At 50.6% G+C, this 22,024-nt stretch overlaps 2 protein-coding genes across 5 annotated transcripts; one reads left to right on the top strand and one right to left on the bottom strand.

Annotated features, from left to right (window-relative positions):
- Positions 1 to 6,065: 6,065 nt before the first annotated feature.
- LOC8032827 (cytoplasmic polyadenylation element-binding protein 3) lies at positions 6,066 to 11,558 on the bottom strand. 4 transcript variants are annotated; one of them, XM_040499394.2, is made up of 5 exons: positions 11,385 to 11,558; positions 10,052 to 10,748; positions 9,719 to 9,905; positions 8,931 to 9,661; positions 6,066 to 8,735 (listed from the first exon to the last, which is right to left on the bottom strand). In XM_040499394.2, the coding sequence occupies exons 2-5, from the start codon at positions 10,649 to 10,651 to the stop codon at positions 8,508 to 8,510; spliced, it is 1,746 nt and encodes a 581-aa protein (XP_040355328.1). In that variant the 5' UTR covers positions 10,652 to 10,748; positions 11,385 to 11,558; the 3' UTR covers positions 6,066 to 8,507. The 4 variants fall into 4 exon arrangements, with proteins under 4 accessions (XP_040355328.1, XP_029825930.1, XP_029825929.1 ...); XM_029970070.4 differs by lacking the exon at positions 11,385 to 11,558 and having other exon boundaries at positions 8,931 to 9,580; positions 9,638 to 9,661; positions 10,052 to 10,887; XM_029970069.4 differs by lacking the exon at positions 11,385 to 11,558 and having other exon boundaries at positions 10,052 to 10,845.
- Positions 11,559 to 11,630: 72 nt separating this feature from the next.
- On the top strand, positions 11,631 to 15,488 carry LOC8032828 (E3 ubiquitin-protein ligase MARCHF5). Its single transcript, XM_040499395.2, has 4 exons — positions 11,631 to 11,741; positions 11,819 to 11,987; positions 12,048 to 12,253; positions 12,310 to 15,488. Exons 2-4 carry the CDS (start codon positions 11,953 to 11,955, stop codon positions 12,858 to 12,860), a joined length of 792 nt encoding a protein of 263 aa, XP_040355329.1. The 5' UTR covers positions 11,631 to 11,741; positions 11,819 to 11,952; the 3' UTR covers positions 12,861 to 15,488.
- Positions 15,489 to 22,024: the final 6,536 nt, after the last annotated feature.

Below are 22,024 nucleotides of genomic sequence, written 5' to 3'. Positions count from 1 at the left end.
TATTGATAAATTGACTATCGATAATTCTATCAATAGTTTTACGATAGTCGACTATTGTTAGTGCTAACGATAATTTTTCTATAGTTTTACGATAGTCGACTATCCATAGTTTTAGGATTATTGACTATCAATAGTTTTACGATAGTCGACTTTCGATAGTTTTAAAATAGTTGCCTATCGATAGTGCTATCGATAGTTTTACGACAGCCAACTATTCATAGCACTATAGTTGACTATGGATAGTGCTATCGATAGTTTTACGATAGTCGACTATTGATTGCACTATCGGTAGTTTAACGAGTCAACTATCGATAGTGCTATTGATAGTTTTGCAATAGTTGACCATCGATAGCACTTCCTGTAGTTTTTTCAACAGTGCACCTTATATAGTATTTCGGAAGTATGCTATTGATAGTTTTTCTTCTGGGTTACTGTCTTTATGTAATTATATGCGTATTGCTTTTCTATAAGTTTTCAATGGTTTTCTTATTGTTCCTCGATAAGTATGCCCAAGGTTCCAGCCGCCAATTCTTATAATTTTGGAGAAATTCCTTGGGTTGCCTCCTAATGCAGTTTGTTGATCATTTCGATTACTATTGCTAAGTTCTAACTTTACTATAGTCTAATATGAATAGTACAATATCGATAGCATTCGATAATCGAGTGCCGATAGCATGTCATCGATAGTTTTGCGGTAGTCGACCATCGATAGTATGATCAATAGTTTTTATGGTACAAGACTACCGTATTTACTCGAGTAACAGCCGCAATGTTTATGAAGAAAACCTAAGGGTTCGCTTTTCTGCGGAGCACGCAGATTGCCAATCATCGCGATCGACAGCATGATTCCAGCTGTTTACAGGACAGAGATAACGTCTTCGCAGAAAGATACCATCTGTGAAGGTTGCATTTGTATGGAGACTCGTGTTCTTGATCTAGTTATTCGCTATGTTATTTATGCGCAATGCAATGATTGGCTGTATATGTGCTTTGTGGGAAAGCAGCACAAGGGCCTTGTTCATAAATAGTGCGGCTATTATTCGAATAAATATGGTATTTTTACGGTTGTTGACTATCGATAAAAAGCTCGAGGTACACCTAAGCATTTCTTATGAGTTGTGAATGCGAAAGCATGCAAGCCGCTCATCCGCTCCCTTTGTCGTCTGCTGCGTACTAGCGCGCGCGCGCTTTGGGATCTCAGAGGCCATAACACAGCGGCCAATGGGAGCCCCGTCGACGTGCGCCAGCCAATGGAACCGAAGGCGAAATCGCAGAAACTAGGAGCCGTTTTCGCGCTTCAAACTGATAACGTCAGCTCGCTCCATGAGACAGTTAATGCTTTCGCATTAATACCATCGAATCGATAATCCTTTCTCGATACACATAGTATTACGACAGTCAACAATCAATAGTTTTCTTACTGTCGGTAGTTGTATTCTATTTCGGTAATTTCTATTGATGGTTTAGCGGCGTTACTATGAATCATACTTTACGGCACACTTGCACGTAATCTGTTACAAATAATGAAATTGCTTGTTATCCATTATATTATTTGTAATTGTGTAAGACAATATTTGCATATTTTTAAAGTAATTGCAAGATAATTTTGTTACTTATTTCAGTAACGCATCTGTTGTAATTTGTCAAGCTTTTTTGTGCGGAGAGCAGGGCAGAAAATTTGGACACCAACAGACAAAAAATTTGTTTCTAATCCAGAAAAAGCAATACTGTAGACCGCAACAGCAAACTCGTGTGGTCTTGGTGTTACACACACAAAAAATACTGTGGGAAGACGTTTGACTTTTTTTCTCGTCCCCTCATTCCACTTTCAAGAGCCCTTCATCCATCTTTCACCTCTCCCCCCTCATCTTTTGTCCTTCGCAAAAGTGTTTGAACCCAAGCCATGCAAAATGAGCCTCCTCCCCACTCACCTTGAAGCAGAGATATATCCTCCTTTTTTTAGTTACTTTCCTTGTTCATTTTTCAATTTATCTTGTAATAGCGGGGAGCATAACTGCTCGAACACAAACTTTTAACAGAGAACACAACTCTGAATTTTTTCCTTAATCGGCATACATTTTGGCCGTGGGGTTTATCATATGCATTGTATTTAAAAATGGGATGGATTACTCGCTCGATTATAATTAGCAATTTTTGCATGTTCAAGGTAACACAGCGAAAGTAACTGATTACTTTTTGTATGTAACATACACTTTTATGGCAGAGCAATTGTGGGGTAATGCATTGAAACTTATCACGAGTAATTGCAAAAGTAATTCCTTATTTAGTGATGCTCAAGGTAGTGTTGCAAAACTATCGATAGTAAACCGTCGACAATACTATCAATAGGTTTACAATAGTCGACTATCGATAGTTTTCTGATAGTCGATTAACAATAATTTTCCAATAGTCAATCCTATCGATTGTACTTTCATAGTTTTTCGATAGTCAACCATTGATGGTAATATCAATAGTTTTTTTACTATCGATAGTTAGATTTCTGGCAACTACCAATACTATCGATAGTACTATTGAAAGTTTTGCACCAGTAGATGTTGATCACTGTTACCAGTGGCTTTCATCGACTTGTTATTCCTGATTCACTTGGTCCGATTCTGCTTGCAATTTTCAGTATCAATGTCGATTATCTCGGCTACGGTTCACGCTTTTACAGCCCGAACTACGTCGCGACTGAAAATTGCAAGCGGAATCTCATCATGCGAATCAGGTTTTAGCTTCCATTCTGCGGCGTCCACGCAGAATGAATCACTGCATGTCACATTATTTACTCGAAGTTTTGTGGTTTAACGAGCCTCGGTAATTTTTCCGAGGCCGCTCAAGTAGTCAGACATTGGTAGGAAGACGTAGAATCAACAATTTCAACGCGGAAAAGAGCACAGGGAGTCATGCCGACGCCGGCAACATCACATTTCAGTGGTTTGTTTATGGGCGACGGTGAGCTTCTTGCCCACACTCCATCGCGCGTGCGCGGCGCCGGTGACGTCCGCTAGGGACACTCCGGTTTGTAAACATGAGTTGGACTATAGGGAGTATTCACTGGACGCCATATTTGTGGGTGCTGTTTAGAGCGCATGCTCAGAACGAGCTCACATCAATAGGCTGCTAAGATTGGCACTTTTGATGGTGCGGAATGCACGTTGCAAAAGAACTGTGAAAGCTCGCCATCAGTACACGCTCAGCATTCACGCACACAGCTATGGCCGCCTGGCGACGTGCGCAATCAAAAGCGTCGCTGTGGTCGGCCTTCCACAATTGCCCCAATGCTGACTATGACGTCAGCAAAGGTTTTCTCATTGACAGAAATAAGAGGAATGCAAGAACTTCAATTTTGACGGTGTGGGCAGTGTTTGTTTCAGAGCGCAAAGATTTCAAGCTTCCACCATGCTAATTACAAACACTGTCAAACTTGTTGTTCGCAAGGTAATGACGTCGCGAGAGGAAACCATTGGAGGGCGCCACCAAAACATTTCGCCGCTAATAGAATATAAGGAAATCGGTTCCACGGCTACTTCATAGGTGGCGCCAGTGTGATCTCCTGTTGTAGTAGGTCGTAAAAAGCAGTCGCCAGTAGGTGACGACATACTCTCTTTTCCTTCCGAGGTTCTGGCTCCTTCCCTTCAGCACATCCTTGACACCTGCCTGAATCAACACCCATGCTCAGCCATAGCGTCAACCATGAACCTTGCTGGCCTCTATTTCTACCCTCTCGTCCCCCTTCACCTGCCTGTAGCAAGGACAGGCTACCTGCCTGCCCTTGCTACATATTAGAACTTCCTACCACAAGACCCTTATATCCGCCGTGCACAGTTTTCTCCCTACATGTGCGTCCTGCACATACTCAGCCTGGCTGACCTGCTCTTTCTATCTCAGCCGAAGGCAGCTGCAGAACTAAGTCTAGGTAGAGGAACGCCCTCTGCCTCACTGACCGCTGCCGATTCTCTCGACCTGCCACCCTCTGCCACATACCTCTTCAGCTGTTCCCACTGCAAATCTAGGTCCACCCTCTTCAGTAAGCACGTCGTCAACTCTGCCATTTTCAACTGTCCTTCCACACTTTTCCCCTCCTTAAGGACACCTATGAGCCGCTCCACTCTCCTCACAGTCCCTGTTGCGCTCCTCCAGCCCAGTCTCCCACTTTACGAGTTCCCAACTGCCTCTCGAGTTTGGCTTGTTTCTCCCGTTCCCACCCCAGCTCACCGTTCAGCTCCTCGGCCTGCGTCTCGAGCACAACACGCTTTTTTCGCTCTCCACTACTCCCTTGATTTCCTCGAATCTAGCCGCCACTTTCCTTCTACCCTCATAAAGCTTAGCTCAAGCTTCTCACACTGGCAACAAGCAAAGCTACCCTCCTCTGCATCATCTAAGCTCTCAATATCTATCTCTTCCAAGTAACACCATCATTTGCACTCCCTACACTCTACCAAGTCTCCCTTAGCCCGTCTTTACGACTCATCGTGCACTTAGCTACCGAAAGCCCAGTGTTGATCACCAAGAAAAAGCCCACCAAAATCCAAACAAAATTTGACCCTACTCTACACCGTGTATGCTAAAAGACATCCAGACCAAGAATACCAAAAAGGCACTTAGCTTCGCAAGTCCACCACAGCTCGAAAAACGCGTCTGCTCCGCGCGTCAACAGTTGTCGCCTTCTCTTGGCAGTTGCATCAACCAGACGCCTTTCATTTGCAGGCGACCACCGTAGGTAGCGAATTCACGTCCTTAACTTGTTAGTCTTGACTCAGGTAAGCTCATTCTTTAGAATTTTGATGCACAAAAATGCACAATCTTGGGCCACCTTTGTACAGTATCTTAGCTCTGTACGTCAAAAAAACCAATTGGTGCGGTCATTTGAAATGGCCAACGATCCCCTTGAATTGCATGGTGTAATGGAGTGGCCGTAACACAGTCCCATCTCTCGGCGATTTTAATGAATCTATTCTAGGCCCATTGAGCTCCATCGGAGCAATGTCGTCTTGGCTCGAGCTCTATGAGGCAACAGAAAATATTTAGTGCATCATCGCTGGGATAGTCATCGAGGACAGAAAGGTTGCGCATTTCTTAAGCAACTATCAATTCTCCATTCCTGCTCCGGGATTCATTCTTTCGTGTCCTCATCGGCTAGAGCCGCAACCTCATCGGCTGCAGAGCAACAGTAAGATGCCGGGACTCGGCACACCCTGCATTTCTTACGCTTTCAGTAGGCTACAAAGAAATAGGAGGCAGTTTTTATGTTCGATTTACCTATGCCTCTTGCGCACCAGCTGCACTGGGTGCACAATGTTGTATTCGAAAGCGCAGCCCACCATAAACCACATACCTGCAGTAAACTGCCCTCCACTTTTCTGCACTGGTCTATGCTGGAGCAGGTCAATCGAACGAGCCCAGCATTGAGAGTACAAATAAACATATTGCAGTTTTGTGCTGTTCTCCATATAAAACTTTCCTTGCAAAAAAAAAAAAAAAAAAGCTGACAGACATTTGTTGTTGGGAAGTTGATGCTAAACACTTTAGCTTTGGTCTTGTGCCTTCACATTTTTTTTTTTTTTCTGAGTATAGCTGAATTGCTGCACTGCTTTTCTTCCTTGTAAGTTTCCTTCTAAAAGTTGGAGGCTCATCCCTTCCTCTTCAGTCATTGCAAGAGATGGAGGAAGATTTGAAGCTGAAAGAGCTAGAAATAATCTAGAGCATCTTTCCCAAAGAAGCGAATGTGATACTTTTCGACAAACCCAGTTGGCACACTCCCAAGATTTCACATGATCTCGTAAATAAAGCATCTGAATTGCCTCGTCACATTGGATATGATGGTGTAAGGCTTCTTTCCCACCATAGTGGGTAGGGGAAGGAGTACAAAAACTAGGACGTAGTGGCAATGAATGAAAAATAATTGGCAAACTTCTCGGAGTGGTGCCAAGATTTCACTATTTGTGTGTGGGGTTTAGGTGCGACAGTTGAAATTGTACATGCGCCGCATTATTGTGAAACCGCAACAAATTAGTTTTTGACCAGAGTAAAGGGGAAAGAGAATTTCAATGAATGGCAAAAAATAAGCGGCACAAACATTTATTTTTTTTAAAAATAACATCCGATGTTTGTATTATTGTGTAACAAATTATATATCTAGAATGCAAGGGGCAGACAAAACCGACACTATACATCGCTAGACTGTTTTGCTTTCTCAAGTTTTTTTTTTCCCCTCTGTTGGAGTGCCATGGACTTGAAAATACCCCGACAATGTGAATTGTTACAAATAAATTTTCACAAACTTGACTGAATTTGTTTTACAGCAGTTACTCCACTCGATTTAAAATATTTTGTAGGTTTGTTAAATTTGGTAAATCAAAGTTATCTTTAAATTCATTCAAATTTGCTTAGGTCAAATTGCTCATAAGTGATATAGATTTATAAACAAAAATACACTACGTTTAGGTATGGCAAACCTAAAAATATTGCTTCATTTTGTTTGAAAACAACCTTTAGTCGGTGACAGGTTGAGAGTTCAGTGGAAGCTCCTCCCACCTCTTTAGCAGATTGAATGTCGGAGAGGAGGCCACCTCCTTTCCAGCATTCACTCTGCCAAAGGGGAAAAAGGTGGGAGGAGCTTCCACTGAACTCTTAACCCGTCACCGACTTTAGTTGCTATTAGAACTTCAATCTCAGGTTTAAAGTCATCACTAATGGCCTATTCGTCTGGGGCACACCGCACCTGTGCAGTGCAGTCTTTCCACTTTAGTGCACCGAAGGCTGGCAGGGAGAGAAGGAAGCTCCCCTCTAGCCTTCCCTGTACCACGAACCGCACTGCACCGGTACGATACATCCATATACAAGTCCAGAAGCTACCCAGAACAATAAAAAAGTTTGCACTTAGAAACCAATCCGGCATCCGACTGGTTGGTGCATTGATTAAATGCGCAGCATAAACTGGCATTTCTACTAGTGGTTTGTGTATTTTCATACAGAAATGTCATTAGGTTGGGAACTTGTGAAAAATTGCACACTCTGAATAATCAAGTTACAAATGCAATGCACCTTTGCTTAGCTGCCAATGGATACAAAGAATGCATCTGTGTTAGGAAAGGCTGCTATGCCAAGCTCTCACTTTCATTTTGGTAAAAACACGGAAGGAGAGGCACACCAACTAGGTCTTCTGCTCCTATGTTTTTGCAGAAACAAACAGCCTCTCTGTCTTTGCCCGAAAGCCAAATAGGCCAAACTAAAAGCTCCTCGGTAGGCAAAAAGACTCCCCAAATTTCCCATCATTCGTGCTTTGGCCAAGACACAGCCATGGCCTAATGGTGTCCCACGTCGCACAGTTGACTGCCCACCCAGTGGAATTCCCATGAAAACAAAGCGTAGTTTGCTCCCAGCACTTGTGGAGAGGGAGGTGCAGTTTCGCACGAAAGGCCCAGTCGGAGGTGCTCCCACGGGGCCCTTTGTGCTGGCTGCCGCCACACCCATGGTCACAGTTCCGACGGACAGAAGCCAGCGTTTCATCCGGCACTTGACACCGTCTGCAGGATTGAGTGGATGCCGTGAACCGGGCACAGAGGGTGGGGACCCCGAGACGCGGAGACCTCCTCCCGACCCTCACGGGGCGGCCTGGAGGGCACAGTCGGGGTTCTAAAAAACTTTAATGCAAAGTGATTGCAAGTTTACTAACGTATTACAACATTCTGCATTATTTGCACGTAACCCTGAGCCAGTATATAAAACAGCAGTACTTGAACTGGTCAACACAAGCGGCTACTGTAAAAGCATGACTGGTGCCGGGAGCAGAGAACCCAAATGGCCCCTCGGACAGAGCCCGCAGGCGGGACAGGAGCGTGTAAAACGACAGTGTACAAAAACACAGCAAAAGTGCGCCGAGTCTGCGGGCGCTGACTGACTAGTACCTCACAAACAATGGCTTGGAGACTCTTTGACCATAAAAAAAGTGCAACTTGAAAAACTGCCTGCACTCAAGCTGCGCAAGTGTCGCAAAGTGTAGAAGCGGACGGCAAAAAGTACCACACGCTTGACCTGGCGCTCCACTTTTCGCGCACTTCTAAAACAAGTGCACCACTTGCACGAGGACCGTCAACTTGTTTTGCATCCAAAAAAGGGTAACAGAAAACGTTCAAAGTGAAAGAGTCTAAAATTTTGATCACATGGAGTAGTATATCAAAAGACACGTCAATGCGGAAGAGAAAACCGCCGGTGGCGCGGGGGTTGCCCCACTTGGCCGGCCGGGGTGGACCTCCTACCGAGGGCAACAATCAACGGGTCGCCTAACAGTAACACCCGAGCCTGTGGCGCCCACGTGAGAGGCGCCACGAGGCCTGCACGGCCACGGCTAGCTAGGCAGGGGGAGGGGGCCCAAGCAAACCAAGTTTGGCACAACAACCCTGTGTGTGAGCGTGTGGCCTGACTAGAAGGGTCCATCTATCCGTGACCGGCAGGGGGGCCTACGAGCCTCTGATTGTCCCTAGGGGAACTATCACAACCGCCGCCTAGCACCAGCGGAAGGGTACGGCCCGGGGCCGGTCGGCGCCTTCCTTGACCAGGGGCTTGTGAAACTCGCGGCCGGGCCGGGAGTGGATGGTGGCCCAGCAGTGCTCGCAGTAGTACTGCAGGCAGGTCACATTGGCGCAGAAGAAGGGCGCAAACTTGCCGCCGCACCGGGCCCCCTGGCACTCGTCGCACATCTGGTCGTCGAGCACGTACGGCTTCACCTCCACCTGCGAGAGGGCGTGCTGCAGAGTCTGGCGTGCACGTGCAAGGAGGGCTGGTCCTACACCGTGCCCTGGGCGAACTCCTGCCACGGTGCCTCCCCCTCCCTCGTTCTCCAGCCGTGCCCCCCGCTTTATTATACGGCCCCCGGCGTTCCCCTTTTGATGGCGCCCCCTTAGCCGGCCCTGCGCGCAAGCACCTACCCGCTTCTCGATGTCGCCGTGCTGCAGCTGCACGAAGCGGGCGCTGATGGCGGCGATGTAGCTCTGCTGGTTCGAGAAGGCCACGCGGCCGGCGCCCTTGGGGTACTTGAGCTCCGGGTCCGTGTCGATGCCTGCGTAGCAGACGCCGCCGTACAGCCGGTCCATGATCATGGCCAGCTCGACGGCCTTGAGCGGCCTGGGCACGCCGCCCACGAAGACCGTCTTGCGCGGGTCGAGCGGCAGCGACGCGTCCAGCACGAAGTCCGCGTCGCCCAGCCGCCAGGGCCGGATCTGCACGGGCTTGTCCTTGATGGTGGGGCTGCTCACGCACAGGTACAGCTTGTCCTCCTCCTGAATGCAGGCGTCCATGAGCGCCTGGACCGAGCACTCGTCTTGGAAGAGCAGGAAGGCGTAGCCCTTGGGCGGGAAGTACGACTTGCTCTCGGCCTTGTGCGGCCAGTCGACCACGAGCGGGCCGAAGCGGCGAAAGGACGCCGTGATCTCCTCCTCGTCGATGTCCGGCGGCAGGCCGCCCACGAAGACCTTGCGCGAGTAGCGCTCGGCCCCGGCCGCCACGTCGCCTCCCTTGGGCGAGCACCGCTGCTCCTCCAGCACCAGCTCGGCCCCGTCGAGGAAGAAGGGCGACTTGCCTGCGCCCAAGCAGAGCCCGCTGCGCTCCCGACACCCGGACGCCGCCCACGGCCTACCTTTCCTCCGCGAGAAGCCCCGGGCTGCGCAGGGACAAAGTGGGGTGAGCGAGCGGAGCCGGCGACCGGAAAAGGCCCTACCTCTGGCCTGCCTGGCGAGTGCGTCCTCGAGGGCGCCCGCGGGACCCCTGTATTCCGCGTAGCAGGACGGGGCCCGGGCAGCCTGCTCGGGCCTCCCCTTGCAGTAGTCCTGTTCTCCATGGCGCACCATGTCGAGCAGCTGCTGCTCGAGCGGGAACCGCAGCGTGTCCAGAGGCCCCGGCGCCACCTGGGCGAGGGGGCCCAACGATCGCTCCCCCCGCGGGAACCGCGCGCTCCGCGGGCTCCGCGGAGGGCCGCCATGTTGGCGCATGCGCGCCCTGCGAGGTGGGCACCACCCCCGCGCACGGGTAGCATCCCTCGGGGGCCGCTCACCTGAAACCCGTCGTCGTCCGGCTTGGCGACGGGCAGCGAGGTGCTCCGGCGGAACTTGGGGCTCTCTTTGCCCGGCGAGACGGGGCCGGGGCCCGGGCGCTTCTGCGGCACGCTCCACGGCGGGCTGGACCAGCTCGGCTGCTGGGCACTGCTCCAGCTGGAGTAGGCCTTGAACAGGGGGGCTCCCTGCGGGCCCCTCGTCTGGGGCGCGAAGTTGTGCGCCCCGGTGATGGCCCGGCGCTGCGGGTGGCCCACGCTGGCCCCGAAAATGGGGCTCGCTGGAAAGCTGGGGAACGCCAGGGTGCCGTTCACCGTCGGGATGCCCTGAATAAAAGCGTCGTCGGTGGCCACCGTCGACCAGAAACTGGGTCCAGAAGTCGTCATCACCGAGGGCTCTGTCGAGAAGCCCAGCTGCAATGGCGATGTCACTACGTCCGGGGTCTCGCTCTTCTCCGGACAGGAATTCACCACGGAGTCGTCTCCCTTGCGCGCCGGGTACTCTTCGAGCGCTTGCTCACCGTTCGATGTGGTCTCCACGCTCGACAGCTGCGATTGCGCTTGTTTGCCGGCGCTCTTCTCGAGCAGTAGGTCGTCTTGCATCGTGTGGCCGATCTGATCGGGACTGAAGAATAGGGCGCTGTTGCCTAGGTTGGCTTGGAACTCGACGGGAGACAGGGTCCTCACATTGGAAGATACACTGAAAGTATAATCCCCCATAAGGCTGTTTAGACTCGGATGCGCTTCAACAGCCAGTGGAGGCCCAGTCTCCTCGACCGTCGACACCGCAGACGCACTGCAGCAGAAAACGCCGCCTGCGATCCGTTTCGGCTACTACTGCGACATCTGTTGCCAACGGCGTCTGCACGCAAACTCGACCCCAAAATAATGCTTGGAGTGTAAAAAAACATATTCGTGCCATGGAATTATCAATTCTGCAATTTAATTTCGGCCATCTCCTTTCTAGTTTTTCGCGACAGGCAAAAAGCGTCTGCTAACTAGAACATACTGTGTCTGACGCGGCCGCATATGGAAGAGCGTAATGTAAAGGCGTCAACATCCACTTAATGAACTGAGGGTGGGTATTGACCACTCAAGTACCTTAAAATCCCCACTGTGTGGCCTGTGCTTTTAGACATACAGATATTAATACGTAATATGCAATCTGCGGGCAAGATGGCGGCTCGGGATCCCGTTATTAAAATTTTACTTTAGTTCCGTCTTATTTTTTAGAACGACTTTGGAATACGCAACTTTGTAAAATACAGTATATATAATATATATAAGACGTTGACTCAATAATTATACGATATATGTTTAGTTAAAACTCACTAACCTTGTAGTAGCGCTTTTTTAAAATATTTTCAGACCGAAATCCGTGTGTCAAACGCGCGTCTGCTACAACTGCTGAGCGCAACGCAGTACCGCACCAAAATTCAGAAATCAATAAAATGCGTTGCAAGCGAACTATCACAAAAAATCTAAAATTAGAGTTACTTCTCTAAAGAATAAATCTATAATTAATTTTAAGACGGCAGTCGCACCAAATACTTAGCCAGTTTAGGTTGTACTAAACCGAGTGCTCATGGTTAGGCAGGGGTGGCACTGTAGGCCTGTAGTTGCAGCGTTGATATGAACTGACGTCAAGCGTAGCAAGTGAACCAATTTGCGTGGTCGCGTTGTGCTTTTGAAGGTAACTCACGCTGGAGGGTTTGGTACGCAAGCAAAATCGGAAACCGAATAGCGTGTCTTTGTTTCGACGGTTGACAGTTGGTGGACGGTCGCTTTGCCGTGCTCAGCGGCCACGGTGCGCTCTGCGGCGGCCCTAGTGCTAGCTGGCAGCCTGGCGTGACCCACTTGGCCGCCTCGAAGAGCTGATGTGAGCGGCCGTGGCAGCGAGCACCATGAGCACGGCGGCGACAGACGTGTCTTGCGAACGGTGGGTAATCCAACAGCTGCGTCGGATTAGCTCTCTACCCGGGCACGTTGCCTTGTGCAGGCGCTACTGCTGGGTGTGCTTCGCTTCGGAGGACGAGGAACAAGACGCGTCCTGGGTGCAGCCGTGCAAGTGCCGCGGCACCACCAAGTGGGTGCACCAGGGCTGCCTGCAGCGCTGGATCGACGAAAAGCAGGCGGGCAACAGCGCGGCGAAGGTGGCCTGCCCCCAGTGCAGCAGCGAGTACGTGGTGGTGCTGCCGAGTCTGGGTAAGCCGGCGTGCCTCCCGCCGGGGCGCCTCCGAGCTCTCTGGCATGGCCCGCAGGAGGCCCCGTGTACGTGCTGGACCTGCTGGACCGCACAGTGCACCGCGCCTGCCCCTTCGTGGCCGCCGGACTGCTCATGGGCTCGGTGTACTGGACGGCCGTCACGTACGGCGCGGTCACGGTGATGCAGGTTCTGGGCCACAAGCAGGGCCTCAGCGTCATGGAGCAGGCTGACCCCCTCTTCCTGCTCGTCGGGCTGCCGAGCATCCCCGTCGTGCTCGTGCTCGCACGCATGGTGCGCTGGGAGGACTACCTGCTGCGCCTGTGGTGGCGACACTCGGCGCCCCTTGCTAAGCTCCTCGTTGTGCCGCCCCACGACCCGGTTTCGGCCACGCGCCTCCTGTGCGGCGCCCTGCTGCTGCCCACTGTGGCCAGCCTGCTGGGCCGCCTGTTCTTCTCGCGCCAGTCGAGCCTGCAGCGCAGCCTGCTCGGAGGACTGGCCTTCGTGGCGCTCAAGGGTGCCGCCAAGATCTACCTCAAGCGCCAGCAGTATCTGCGCCAGTGCCGACGCACGGTGCTTAACTTTGAGGGGCCGGAGCCTTCGCTCTAGCGCTCGGCGGGGCCACCCACACAGAACGAGTCCCTCGCAGTCTTCCCACCTGGAATGGTCGCCACTGCTACACCCGCGAGCAGCTTCACCCAGACCACACTGCGTCGGGGTTGGCCATTGTTGGCTTTCACCGACGCTCGTCATTCGCCTGCTTGCTCAAGCAGTCCACGACGGAGCAAAATGGCACCTCCAGAGTGAGTGCAGAGTCGCATTGCAGGACCGCACCTGGTCCAAACGGCGTCTGCTCTATGTCACAAAGTGGCACTGCCCATGAGCTGCGAGCACGAAGAACTGTCGCTCGACATGGACAGTCGGTTGCCAGGGTTGTTCTAGACAGCCAAGTAAAATGGTGCGATACTCTGAGCAACTTTCAACATAGCTCGAGTGACCCAGATATCCCTATGAGCAACACGAGCATATACTGGCACCAAAACACTTCTCAGAGCAGGCACTGGGGGACAAACTGATACTCGCACATTCTTTTTCGCCTTGTTTGGTGCATAGAAACAGCTCTCCAACATCAGTCTCCATAGAGCGGGTGTTCTCGGCCTACAGTAGATTATGTACCATTTTGTTTGCATTCCACAACGAATAGCCACAGATACTTAGGCAGAATTCACCTTGGCAGAAACGAGAATCACACTGGAAGCTTTTAAATTTTGGCAGTTTATGTCTAATCTTCCTGCCCTTCTTGACACCAGAGGTATTCCAAGGACCAAAAGAAATCTAAAAAAAAAAAAAAAATTTGGTCAACACATTTAGATTGCACATTATTTCTTCAGGTGTATGATTAAGTAGCACCATAGCAGAAATTATGGCACACTGATTTGAAGGTGAATGTTAAAAAAATATTCTAAGTTGTGCAACTTTTCTAGCTCACTTGGTAAAAGAGCAAGCGTGTGGATACTGCAGTCTCGGCAGATAAACTAAAGGCGGCTTTGCAGGACATTCTTCCCCCAGACACCCTGGCCTGATGGCATTGTTCACCTTACTTGGGGGAGCTTTGCCAGCATTGGATTTGCAGTTTGAAGCAGATTTTTAACATGAGATATGTTATAGGTAGGGCTCCTCCATGTTTTCGGATAAAACTGAGAAAGCCAGAAGAACACTTGCAGGCAAATAAATTTCTGGAGAAGATAGACTTTAAGGCTAAAGCGGTGCTCAAACAAAAGAAAGCTAAGAAATGTGGGTATATTTTATGCAAGTTTTGTCAGAGTGCGATGTCGGCGGACCTCGGGAGAAGTCCCTCCGGTCTCCTTTTAAGAATGCTGACAAGGGGAGGTTTATGTTGGCAACAGTATTTCCCGGTTTTGACAGGAGCCAATCAATGTGTGATCATGCCACTGTTGTAGTTTTGACCGTTGGTGTTGCAGGGAGGAAGGACGGTGGAAGTTCTCACTGGGGCAGCTTAATATCGCTCTCTCCATCCCTTGTGGTCGCAACACTTTTTTGTGGCATCTGCGACTATGAAGATGGGATTGAATGGGGAGCCTTGATCATCAGAAAGATGCAAAAGCTTTTTTGGCGTCTACGTTGAGGTTTTAATGGTTTTAAAAACATTGTCTAGTGAAGCAATCTTTGTTTCCATTGCACCGCCACATTCCGCTAAAGAAACCTTTAGATATGTGCGAGTGCTTTTTTAACCATTGGTATTAAGCATTTATGGGAATGTTTGTGCTCGGATATTTTTACGAGCAACATAAACGTACAATATTCGAAAAAATAATAAACGGAAAACTCTAAACCCTACTAACAAGGGAGGACTAGGCACTTTCCAGCATTACGAGAACTGTCGTATGAACAATGACATGCCAAATTGAGCAATTGGGGGTCGTGATGTCATGTAACGGAGGCCGCGATGTCATGTAACGGAGGCCGCATGACCATTATACACTAAGTTTAGTGGACGACTTCTTTCCTGCCAAATTTAGTTGATTTGGTACATTAAAATTTGGTGGCCATTGCAAGTGTCGCTGACGCAGAATGGGGCTCCCTTGCGGGTAGCATCTCATTCCCATTGGCTGGCATAAGCAATTGTGTGACCATAACCAGTGATGGTTTGGTAAAAAGTCTCGGTATGATATCTGCGCACAAACAATAGCGCCGAGATAGAATAACCCAAAAACATGTTCTATTTATGATGACTTTGTCAGGGGTGACTAAAGTATTGCCTGCTTTGGTATGAAAATTAGTTCAGCTTTAAAATCGCTTAACTTGATGAATTCCAAAAGGTCAAATGTTCTAGTTGAATGGGCAATATGTGATGTTGTATGTTGTAGTGCAAGCTCCTAGCATGTACAGACTGCTAGGCTTTTTGTAAGCTGCCTTCCCCAAAAATGTATGAGGATATTGTATCCACACAGCCAAAGCTAGAAGCTCCTCTGGTTTCAATTGTGCCTGAGCAGAACAGGTGCCCATGCAGTGGAAGCTTTTCTCGGAGCCTCGAGCTGGTGCCTTGTAGCCTTTCTCTGCGCACTTGGTGTTTAGAAGGAAGTCTGAGGCCTGGAGTGATGACACCTGGTCGTGCATAATCTTGGTTTCCAATTATGCTGTAGAAAGGTAGGGCTCAGTTGTTTGCAGCAGTAGAGTGACACAACTTCAAAATAAATTTTCTTTGTAACCAAAACATATTATACGAAAAAAATTTCACTCGAATGCTAAACAAAAACAAAAAGTCTAGTGAAGCCCCCCCCCCCCCCCCCCCATAACAATAAAAAGTAGATAAGCTGGCAGTGGCTGCTTCTATTATTTCAAGTATCTCTGAAAATGCCTGTTCGCCTGCTCCACAAAGATTTCGGACCAGTTTTGACAAAAGCAGTCGGACTCGTGGCAGCTAGAAGGGGATGAGGAAATGGATCATGAGCTACATCGAACCCCCTCTCGGGATATGGGAGGGCTCTCAATGCAGACTGTTGCCGCAAAGGTTTGATGTGTGGCTTGAAAGTTGGACATAGTGTTTCATCCATCGATACCTTCCTTGTGGTGACAACCCACTCCACTCGTCTGTTTTGCACGTCTGTTTTGCACATTTTATGGCGCTGCAAATATGCTGTGATCAATAATGTACGAGCATTTTTTTCCCAACTTTTCAGATGTCTTCCATTTCACCCAACCGTCATGATACTGATTTCGCTAAGCGTTCGGCGCATGTGTGGAGCCGCCATAACTTTAGTTCGCAGGAGGCAGACGGCAGTGCATGAGGGGGCTCGTGCTCCACGCGCGCAGAGCTCCAACAAGGTTGTCGCACGTGCCTAAAGACTAAAGTTCCCTCTATGCATTGCAGCTGGCTGGTGAGATTGGTCTTTTGAAGAAGTTTTACTCTTGCTACTCCTTGTAGGACATGCAGACATACTTTAAGCCAGTTTTTGCTGGGTGTGTGAAACAGTTAAGGAGAAACAATTGAGATAATGTTGAGATTTTGAAATCTACAATAGATAGGAAACCAATGAGCTTATGTTTGTGCTTAGCATACAAAAAAAAATTATGGTAGGTGTGAGAATTTACCGTAATATAAATTGGATGAGTAACTACAGAAAAATGTGCAAGACAAGGATCTCACATTCGGCGACCATAAAAAATTTCAATATAAGCCGGTGTTTGATTCGTGATTCTAATGCTTTGTTGCTACCTAAAAATATTTATATGTAATTGTATAGCGTAGGAAATGGGCATCAGTGGAGGGGAGAGAAAGGGGTGGATGTTGTGGGAAGGTGATAATATTTATTCTCACTCGGGAGAGTTGCCGGTCGTTAAAAAGTCGACTCGCTGAAAACGGGAAAGCCGGCGGGGCCCCATCTATAGTAACCATGAGTAAATAAAATGTGGTATACAGCTATGTCACTCAGAAGTTGCGATAGTGCAAGCGATGGGGCGTTGTGGAGGCAAGTGAAGCAAAGACCTATCTTACGATTGTGCCGTCTTTATTAGAAGCAAGAATTTCGGTTTGCTTCTTCAACCCCTCCTGACGCCAATCTTTCCAATATTGAATAAATCCAGGACAGCGTTGATCGCGCAAGCCCGCGCCAATATTTAAAGGTCTTTATCAAGTTATAAAACAGTCATCAAGCAGAGGTAAGGACGAATAAATACGTAAAAGAGTCCAAGATGGGGTGAACAACCTATGAGAGGGGATGTGTTTCAAACAGTAATGAATAGATTAGGGAAAGCCACTTGATTTATAAGTTTAGGAAATAAATGTATTATCGACGACCCGAACCCTTTAGTGCGCAAGCCAATCCTTGTGCAGACACGGGAATGGTTCCAGCAGCCGCGCGATGCCAGAGAGCGGCTGCTGCAACGACCCCAGCATACCAAGACTCCTCTATCCCCACCGACCGAGTGGCCTCGGACCTGCAGCTCATGGGAAAAAGCGTTCGGTCGCGCTGGCTTCCTCAATCTCGCGGATTGAGCGTGCCCGCGTCAACGAGGGAAGACACCTGGACGTCTCAAGGCCGTTGTGGCGCTCGCAGCTAGCCGCTCATTTCGCGGCTTTTTAGGATTATCCCTACAGAAAAAGCCGACACAAAAGAAGCCTCTGCCGTCACGTGATTTTTAGGAGAGGGTGAAAAGAGGAGGGCGCGAGGGGCATTTTCCTACCTTGCGGAAAATGGTTTCGTTGGTCGGTCTTTAAGTGGCTAGAAAACAATGCGTGTGCAAGACTTCTCCCACCCTTTTGACACCCGAAACGTCGGCTACATCCTATTTGCCTATTGAGGTGCTGTGTCCTAGATACGGCTGCCCCAAACTTCGCCTTTGTCCCCTCGTGGGTTATCTTCGGCCCCAAAGTCTATACAGAGAAACAATCTTTCCTCTCTGCTCGGTCAGAAGACAGAGAAAGGGCTACCAAATCCATTACTCAAATCAATATTTCTGCAAAAGATCCATTCAGCTTGGTAAGGCACGTGAAAAGTGGAATCTTCAGCCGTACATGGTTTGGTAGTACTAATGGGCAGAGTTTAGGGTTGGAGCAATTTGTTTAAAATTTTGAAGGTTTGCTCTGCATATCTTAGCCCTTTATTCCATTTTCATTTTATTTTGAGAGCTCTGTCGTGCGAAAACAGGCTAACCGGAGGAAATTCACTATCATTTCCACGACAACTACTCGGCTTTTACGTCTTACACTTGTAACAGTTATTGATGGGCATAGCTTTGAACTGTGCTGAATTACATAAATAAATAGATTGACGTTGATGATTGTACCCTTTATAATGGGCGGTAGCTTGCGCCACCTAGCCTAGAAACCAAGAGTATTATTACTCCCCTCGCCGTTCTAATTTGCTTTCCCTCTGCTTTTTTAATGCGAACGCATTAACTGGGAGGTCCCATGGAGCACATGTACGACGAAACCGTCCGATCCGACGTGCGGACTGCCGGAATGACTTTGAGGGGCGAGGGTTTTCGTAGCATCGGAGAGCGTTGAAAACCCTCGCCTCCGACCGTCGTATTGCGCGGTCGGACGTCGGATTGGACGGTTTCGTCGTACATGTGTTTCGCGCTTTAGCGCCACCCCATGGCGCTGCATGCCCTGCATGGAGGAGGAGCGATCGTGACGCCCCAAGCGGTTAACTTTAGAACTACACGGATGGGGACAACAAATACAAAAGGATTCAGTGCTCGGCCGACATAACCCAACGCGGCGTCAGCTTTCGGCTGGAGTTCGTGTTCTCCGGTGAGGAGGAGGAGGGGCCAGGCACGTCTCCGACCTGCATGAACAATGCAGCATGCACGGTCCCAGCTTCGCACAAAAAGCCGAAGTGGGTCAAGCTCGCATTCTCCGAGGATAGATCCGGCACTTAACGTCGCTTCCTCGATTGTATTTTTTACATTAAACTGCCCCGCGCTCTATTGTAGAAGATGACATGGATATGCCCATAAGGCCTGTTGGCATGTGCGCAGGCCTTGGCATGTGCGCCGGCCGAGGTCGGTTTTGCAGGGGACCCGAAAGCGCAGACGGGCAGCGCGCTGCGTAAGGAAAATAGTGCGGCGACAAGCCGTTCATGCGCCGTCATCATTGGCCCGTCGTTTCCCGTTTTCCTCTCAATGTGGAGCGCAAGTTCGTCTGCTTCGTTAGCAAGGGTTGTAGTGACTAGCGAGCAGAGTAGCGTAAAGCCCCTCTATCCTAGGAAAAGTGGCGCCATTCATTGTTGCGGAAATGCTCGAGTAGGGAGGCTCTATATGCTCGAGACACGTGCCGCACGCCACGTCTGGGAAGAACATTGCGGCTGAAATTTAGCTCCGTGCTGCGCTGTGCCGCCATGATCTTCCCAAGGGCTGCACGTGCCTCGTGCATCGACGCACCTTGCGCTACTTTTAAAACATAAAGGGGCAGAGTAGGGTAGGGTCACTCTAGAGTAGCGCAATCTAGAATGCAATATCTCGGCGATTAGCGGCGAACGCCCGGGGTTCCAACTAGAGTGACCACCCGTCCCGCGACTCGCGGGACTGTCCCGCATTGAGGGCTTGCGCCCCGCGTCCCGCAGGAAATATCAAAATCTTCAAAATGTCCCACATTTCACACTGTCGTAAAACTCGCTCTGCAGCTTATGACCCTGCGGAACAACGGGGCACAGGGAACCGCGGAGGTCGCTGGTGAACATGTGAATCGCGATGGTACTAGGGTGACCACCCGTCCCGCGACTCGCGGGACTGTCCCGCATTGAGGGCTTGCGCCCCGCGTCCCGCAGGAAATATCAAAATCTTCAAGATGTCCCACATTTCACACTGTCGTAAAACTCGCTCTGCAGCTTATGACCCTGCGGAACAACGGGGCACAGGGAACCGCGGAGGTCGCTGGTGAACGTGTGAATCGCGATGGTACTAGGGTGACCACCCGTCCCGCGACTCGCGGGACTGTCCCGCATTGAGGGCTTGCGCCCCGCGTCCCGCAGGAAATATCAAAATCTTCAAGATGTCCCACATTTCACACTGTCGTAAAACTCGCTCTGCAGCTTATGACCCTGCGGAACAACGGGGCACAGTGAACCGCGGACGTCGCTGGTGAACGTGTGAATCGCGATGGTACTAGGGTGACCACCCGTCCTGCGACTCGCGGGACTGTCCCGCATCGAGGGCTTGCGCCCCGCGTCCCGCAGGAAATATCAAAATTTTCAAAATGTCCCACATTTCACACTGTCGTAAAACTCGCTCTGCAGCTTATGACCCTGCGGAACAACGGGGCACAGGGAACCGCGGAGGTCGCTGGTGAACGTGTGAATCGCGATGGTACTAGGGTACCACCCGTCCCGCGACTCGCGGGACTGTCCCGCATTGAGGGCTTGCGCCCCGCGTCCCGCAGGAAATATCAAAATCTTCAAAATGTCCCACATTTCACACTGTCGCAAAACTCGCTCTGCAGCTTATGACCCTGCGGAACAACGGGGCACAGGGAACCGCGGAGGTCGCTGGTGAACGTGTGAATCGCGATGGTACTAGGGTACCACCCGTCCCGCGACTCGCGGGACTGTCCCGCATTGAGGGCTTGCGCCCCGCGTCCCGCAGGAAATATCAAAATCTTCAAAATGTCCCACATTTCACACTGTCGTAAAACTCGCTCTGCAGCTTATGACCCTGCGGAACAACGGGGTACAGGGAACCGCGGAGGTCGCTGGTGAACATGTGAATCGCGATGGTACTAGGGTACCACCCGTCCCGCGACTCGCGGGACTGTCCCGCATTGAGGGCTTGCGCCCCGCGTCCCGCAGGAAATATCAAAATCTTCAAGATGTCCCACATTTCACACTGTCGCAAAACTCGCTCTGCAGCTTATGACCCTGCGGACCAACGGGGCACAGTGAACCGCGGAGGTCGCTGGTGAACGTGTGAATCGCGATGGTACTAGGGTGACCACCCGTCCTGCGACTCGCGGGACTGTCCCGCATCGAGGGCTTGCGCCCCGCGTCCCGCAGGAAATATCAAAATCTTCAAGATGTCCCACATTTCACACTGTCGCAAAACTCGCTCTGCAGCTTATGACCCTGCGGAACAACGGGGCACAGTGAACCGCGGACGTCGCTGGTGAACGTGTGAATCGCGATGGTACTAGGGTGACCACCCGTCCCGCGACTCGCGGGACTGTCCCGCATCGAGGGCTTGCGCCCCGCGTCCCGCAGGAAATATCAAAATCTTCAAAATGTCCCACATTTCACACTGTCGTAAAACTCGCTCTGCAGCTTATGACCCTGCGGACCAACCGGGCACAGTGAACCGCGGAGGTCGCTGGTGAACGTGTGGATCGCGATGGTACTAGGGTGACCACCCGTCCCGCGACTCGCGGGACTGTCCCGCATCGAGGGCTTGCGCCCCGCGTCCCGCAGGAAATATCAAAATCTTCAAGATGTCCCATATTTCACACTGTCGCAAAACTCGCTCTGCAGCTTATGACCCTGCGGAACAACGGGGCACAGTGAACCGCGGAGGTCGCTGGTGAACGTGTGAATCGCGATGGTACTAGGGTGACCACCCGTCCCGCGACTCGCGGGACTGTCCCGCATTGAGGGCTTGCGCCCCGCGTCCCGCAGGAAATATCAAAATCTTCAAGATGTCCCACATTTCACACTGTCGCAAAACTCGCTCTGCAGCTTATGACCCTGCGGACCAACGGGGCACAGTGAACCGCGGAGGTCGCTGGTGAACGTGTGAATCGCGATGGTACTAGGGTGACCACCCGTCCTGCGACTCGCGGGACTGTCCCGCATCGAGGGCTTGCGCCCCGCGTCCCGCAGGAAATATCAAAATCTTCAAGATGTCCCACATTTCACACTGTCGCAAAACTCGCTCTGCAGCTTATGACCCTGCGGAACAACGGGGCACAGTGAACCGCGGAGGTCGCTGGTGAACGTGTGAATCGCGATGGTACTAGGGTGACCACCCGTCCTGCGACTCGCGGGACTGTCCCGCATCGAGGGCTTGCGCCCCGCGTCCCGCAGGAAATATCAAAATCTTCAAGATGTCCCACATTTCACACTGTCGCAAAACTCGCTCTGCAGCTTATGACCCTGCGGAACAACGGGGCACAGTGAACCGCGGAGGTCGCTGGTGAACGTGTGAATCGCGATGGTACTAGGGTGACCACCCGTCCTGCGACTCGCGGGACTGTCCCGCATCGAGGGCTTGCGCCCCGCGTCCCGCAGGAAATATCAAAATCTTCAAGATGTCCCACATTTCAC

The sequence above is a fragment of the Ixodes scapularis genome, unplaced genomic scaffold (assembly GCF_016920785.2).
Source record: "Ixodes scapularis isolate PalLabHiFi unplaced genomic scaffold, ASM1692078v2 PGA_scaffold9__187_contigs__length_104089568, whole genome shotgun sequence".
Classification (NCBI taxonomy): Eukaryota; Metazoa; Arthropoda; class Arachnida; order Ixodida; family Ixodidae; genus Ixodes; species Ixodes scapularis.
This window is presented reverse-complemented; position numbering and strand designations above follow the sequence as displayed.

What these genes read in the sequence shown, in the direction of transcription:
- LOC8032827 (XM_040499393.2), bottom strand. Translation starts at nt 10,768, where the DNA reads ATGGGGGATTATACTTTCAGTGTATCTTCCAATGTGAGGACCCTGTCT. An exon ending in CGGACGACGACGGGTTTCAG is followed by an intron (nt 9,906 to 10,051) that starts GTGAGCGGCCCC and finishes CCCCTCGCCCAG; the next exon opens with GTGGCGCCGGGGCCTCTGGA. An exon ending in ACGGCGACATCGAGAAGCGG is followed by an intron (nt 8,736 to 8,930) that starts GTAGGTGCTTGC and finishes GCCCTCTCGCAG; the next exon opens with GTGGAGGTGAAGCCGTACGT.
- LOC8032828 (XM_040499395.2), top strand. Translation starts at nt 11,953, where the DNA reads ATGAGCACGGCGGCGACAGACGTGTCTTGCGAACG. An exon ending in ACAGACGTGTCTTGCGAACG is followed by an intron (nt 11,988 to 12,047) that starts GTGGGTAATCCA and finishes TGCCTTGTGCAG; the next exon opens with GCGCTACTGCTGGGTGTGCT. An exon ending in GGTGGTGCTGCCGAGTCTGG is followed by an intron (nt 12,254 to 12,309) that starts GTAAGCCGGCGT and finishes CATGGCCCGCAG; the next exon opens with GAGGCCCCGTGTACGTGCTG.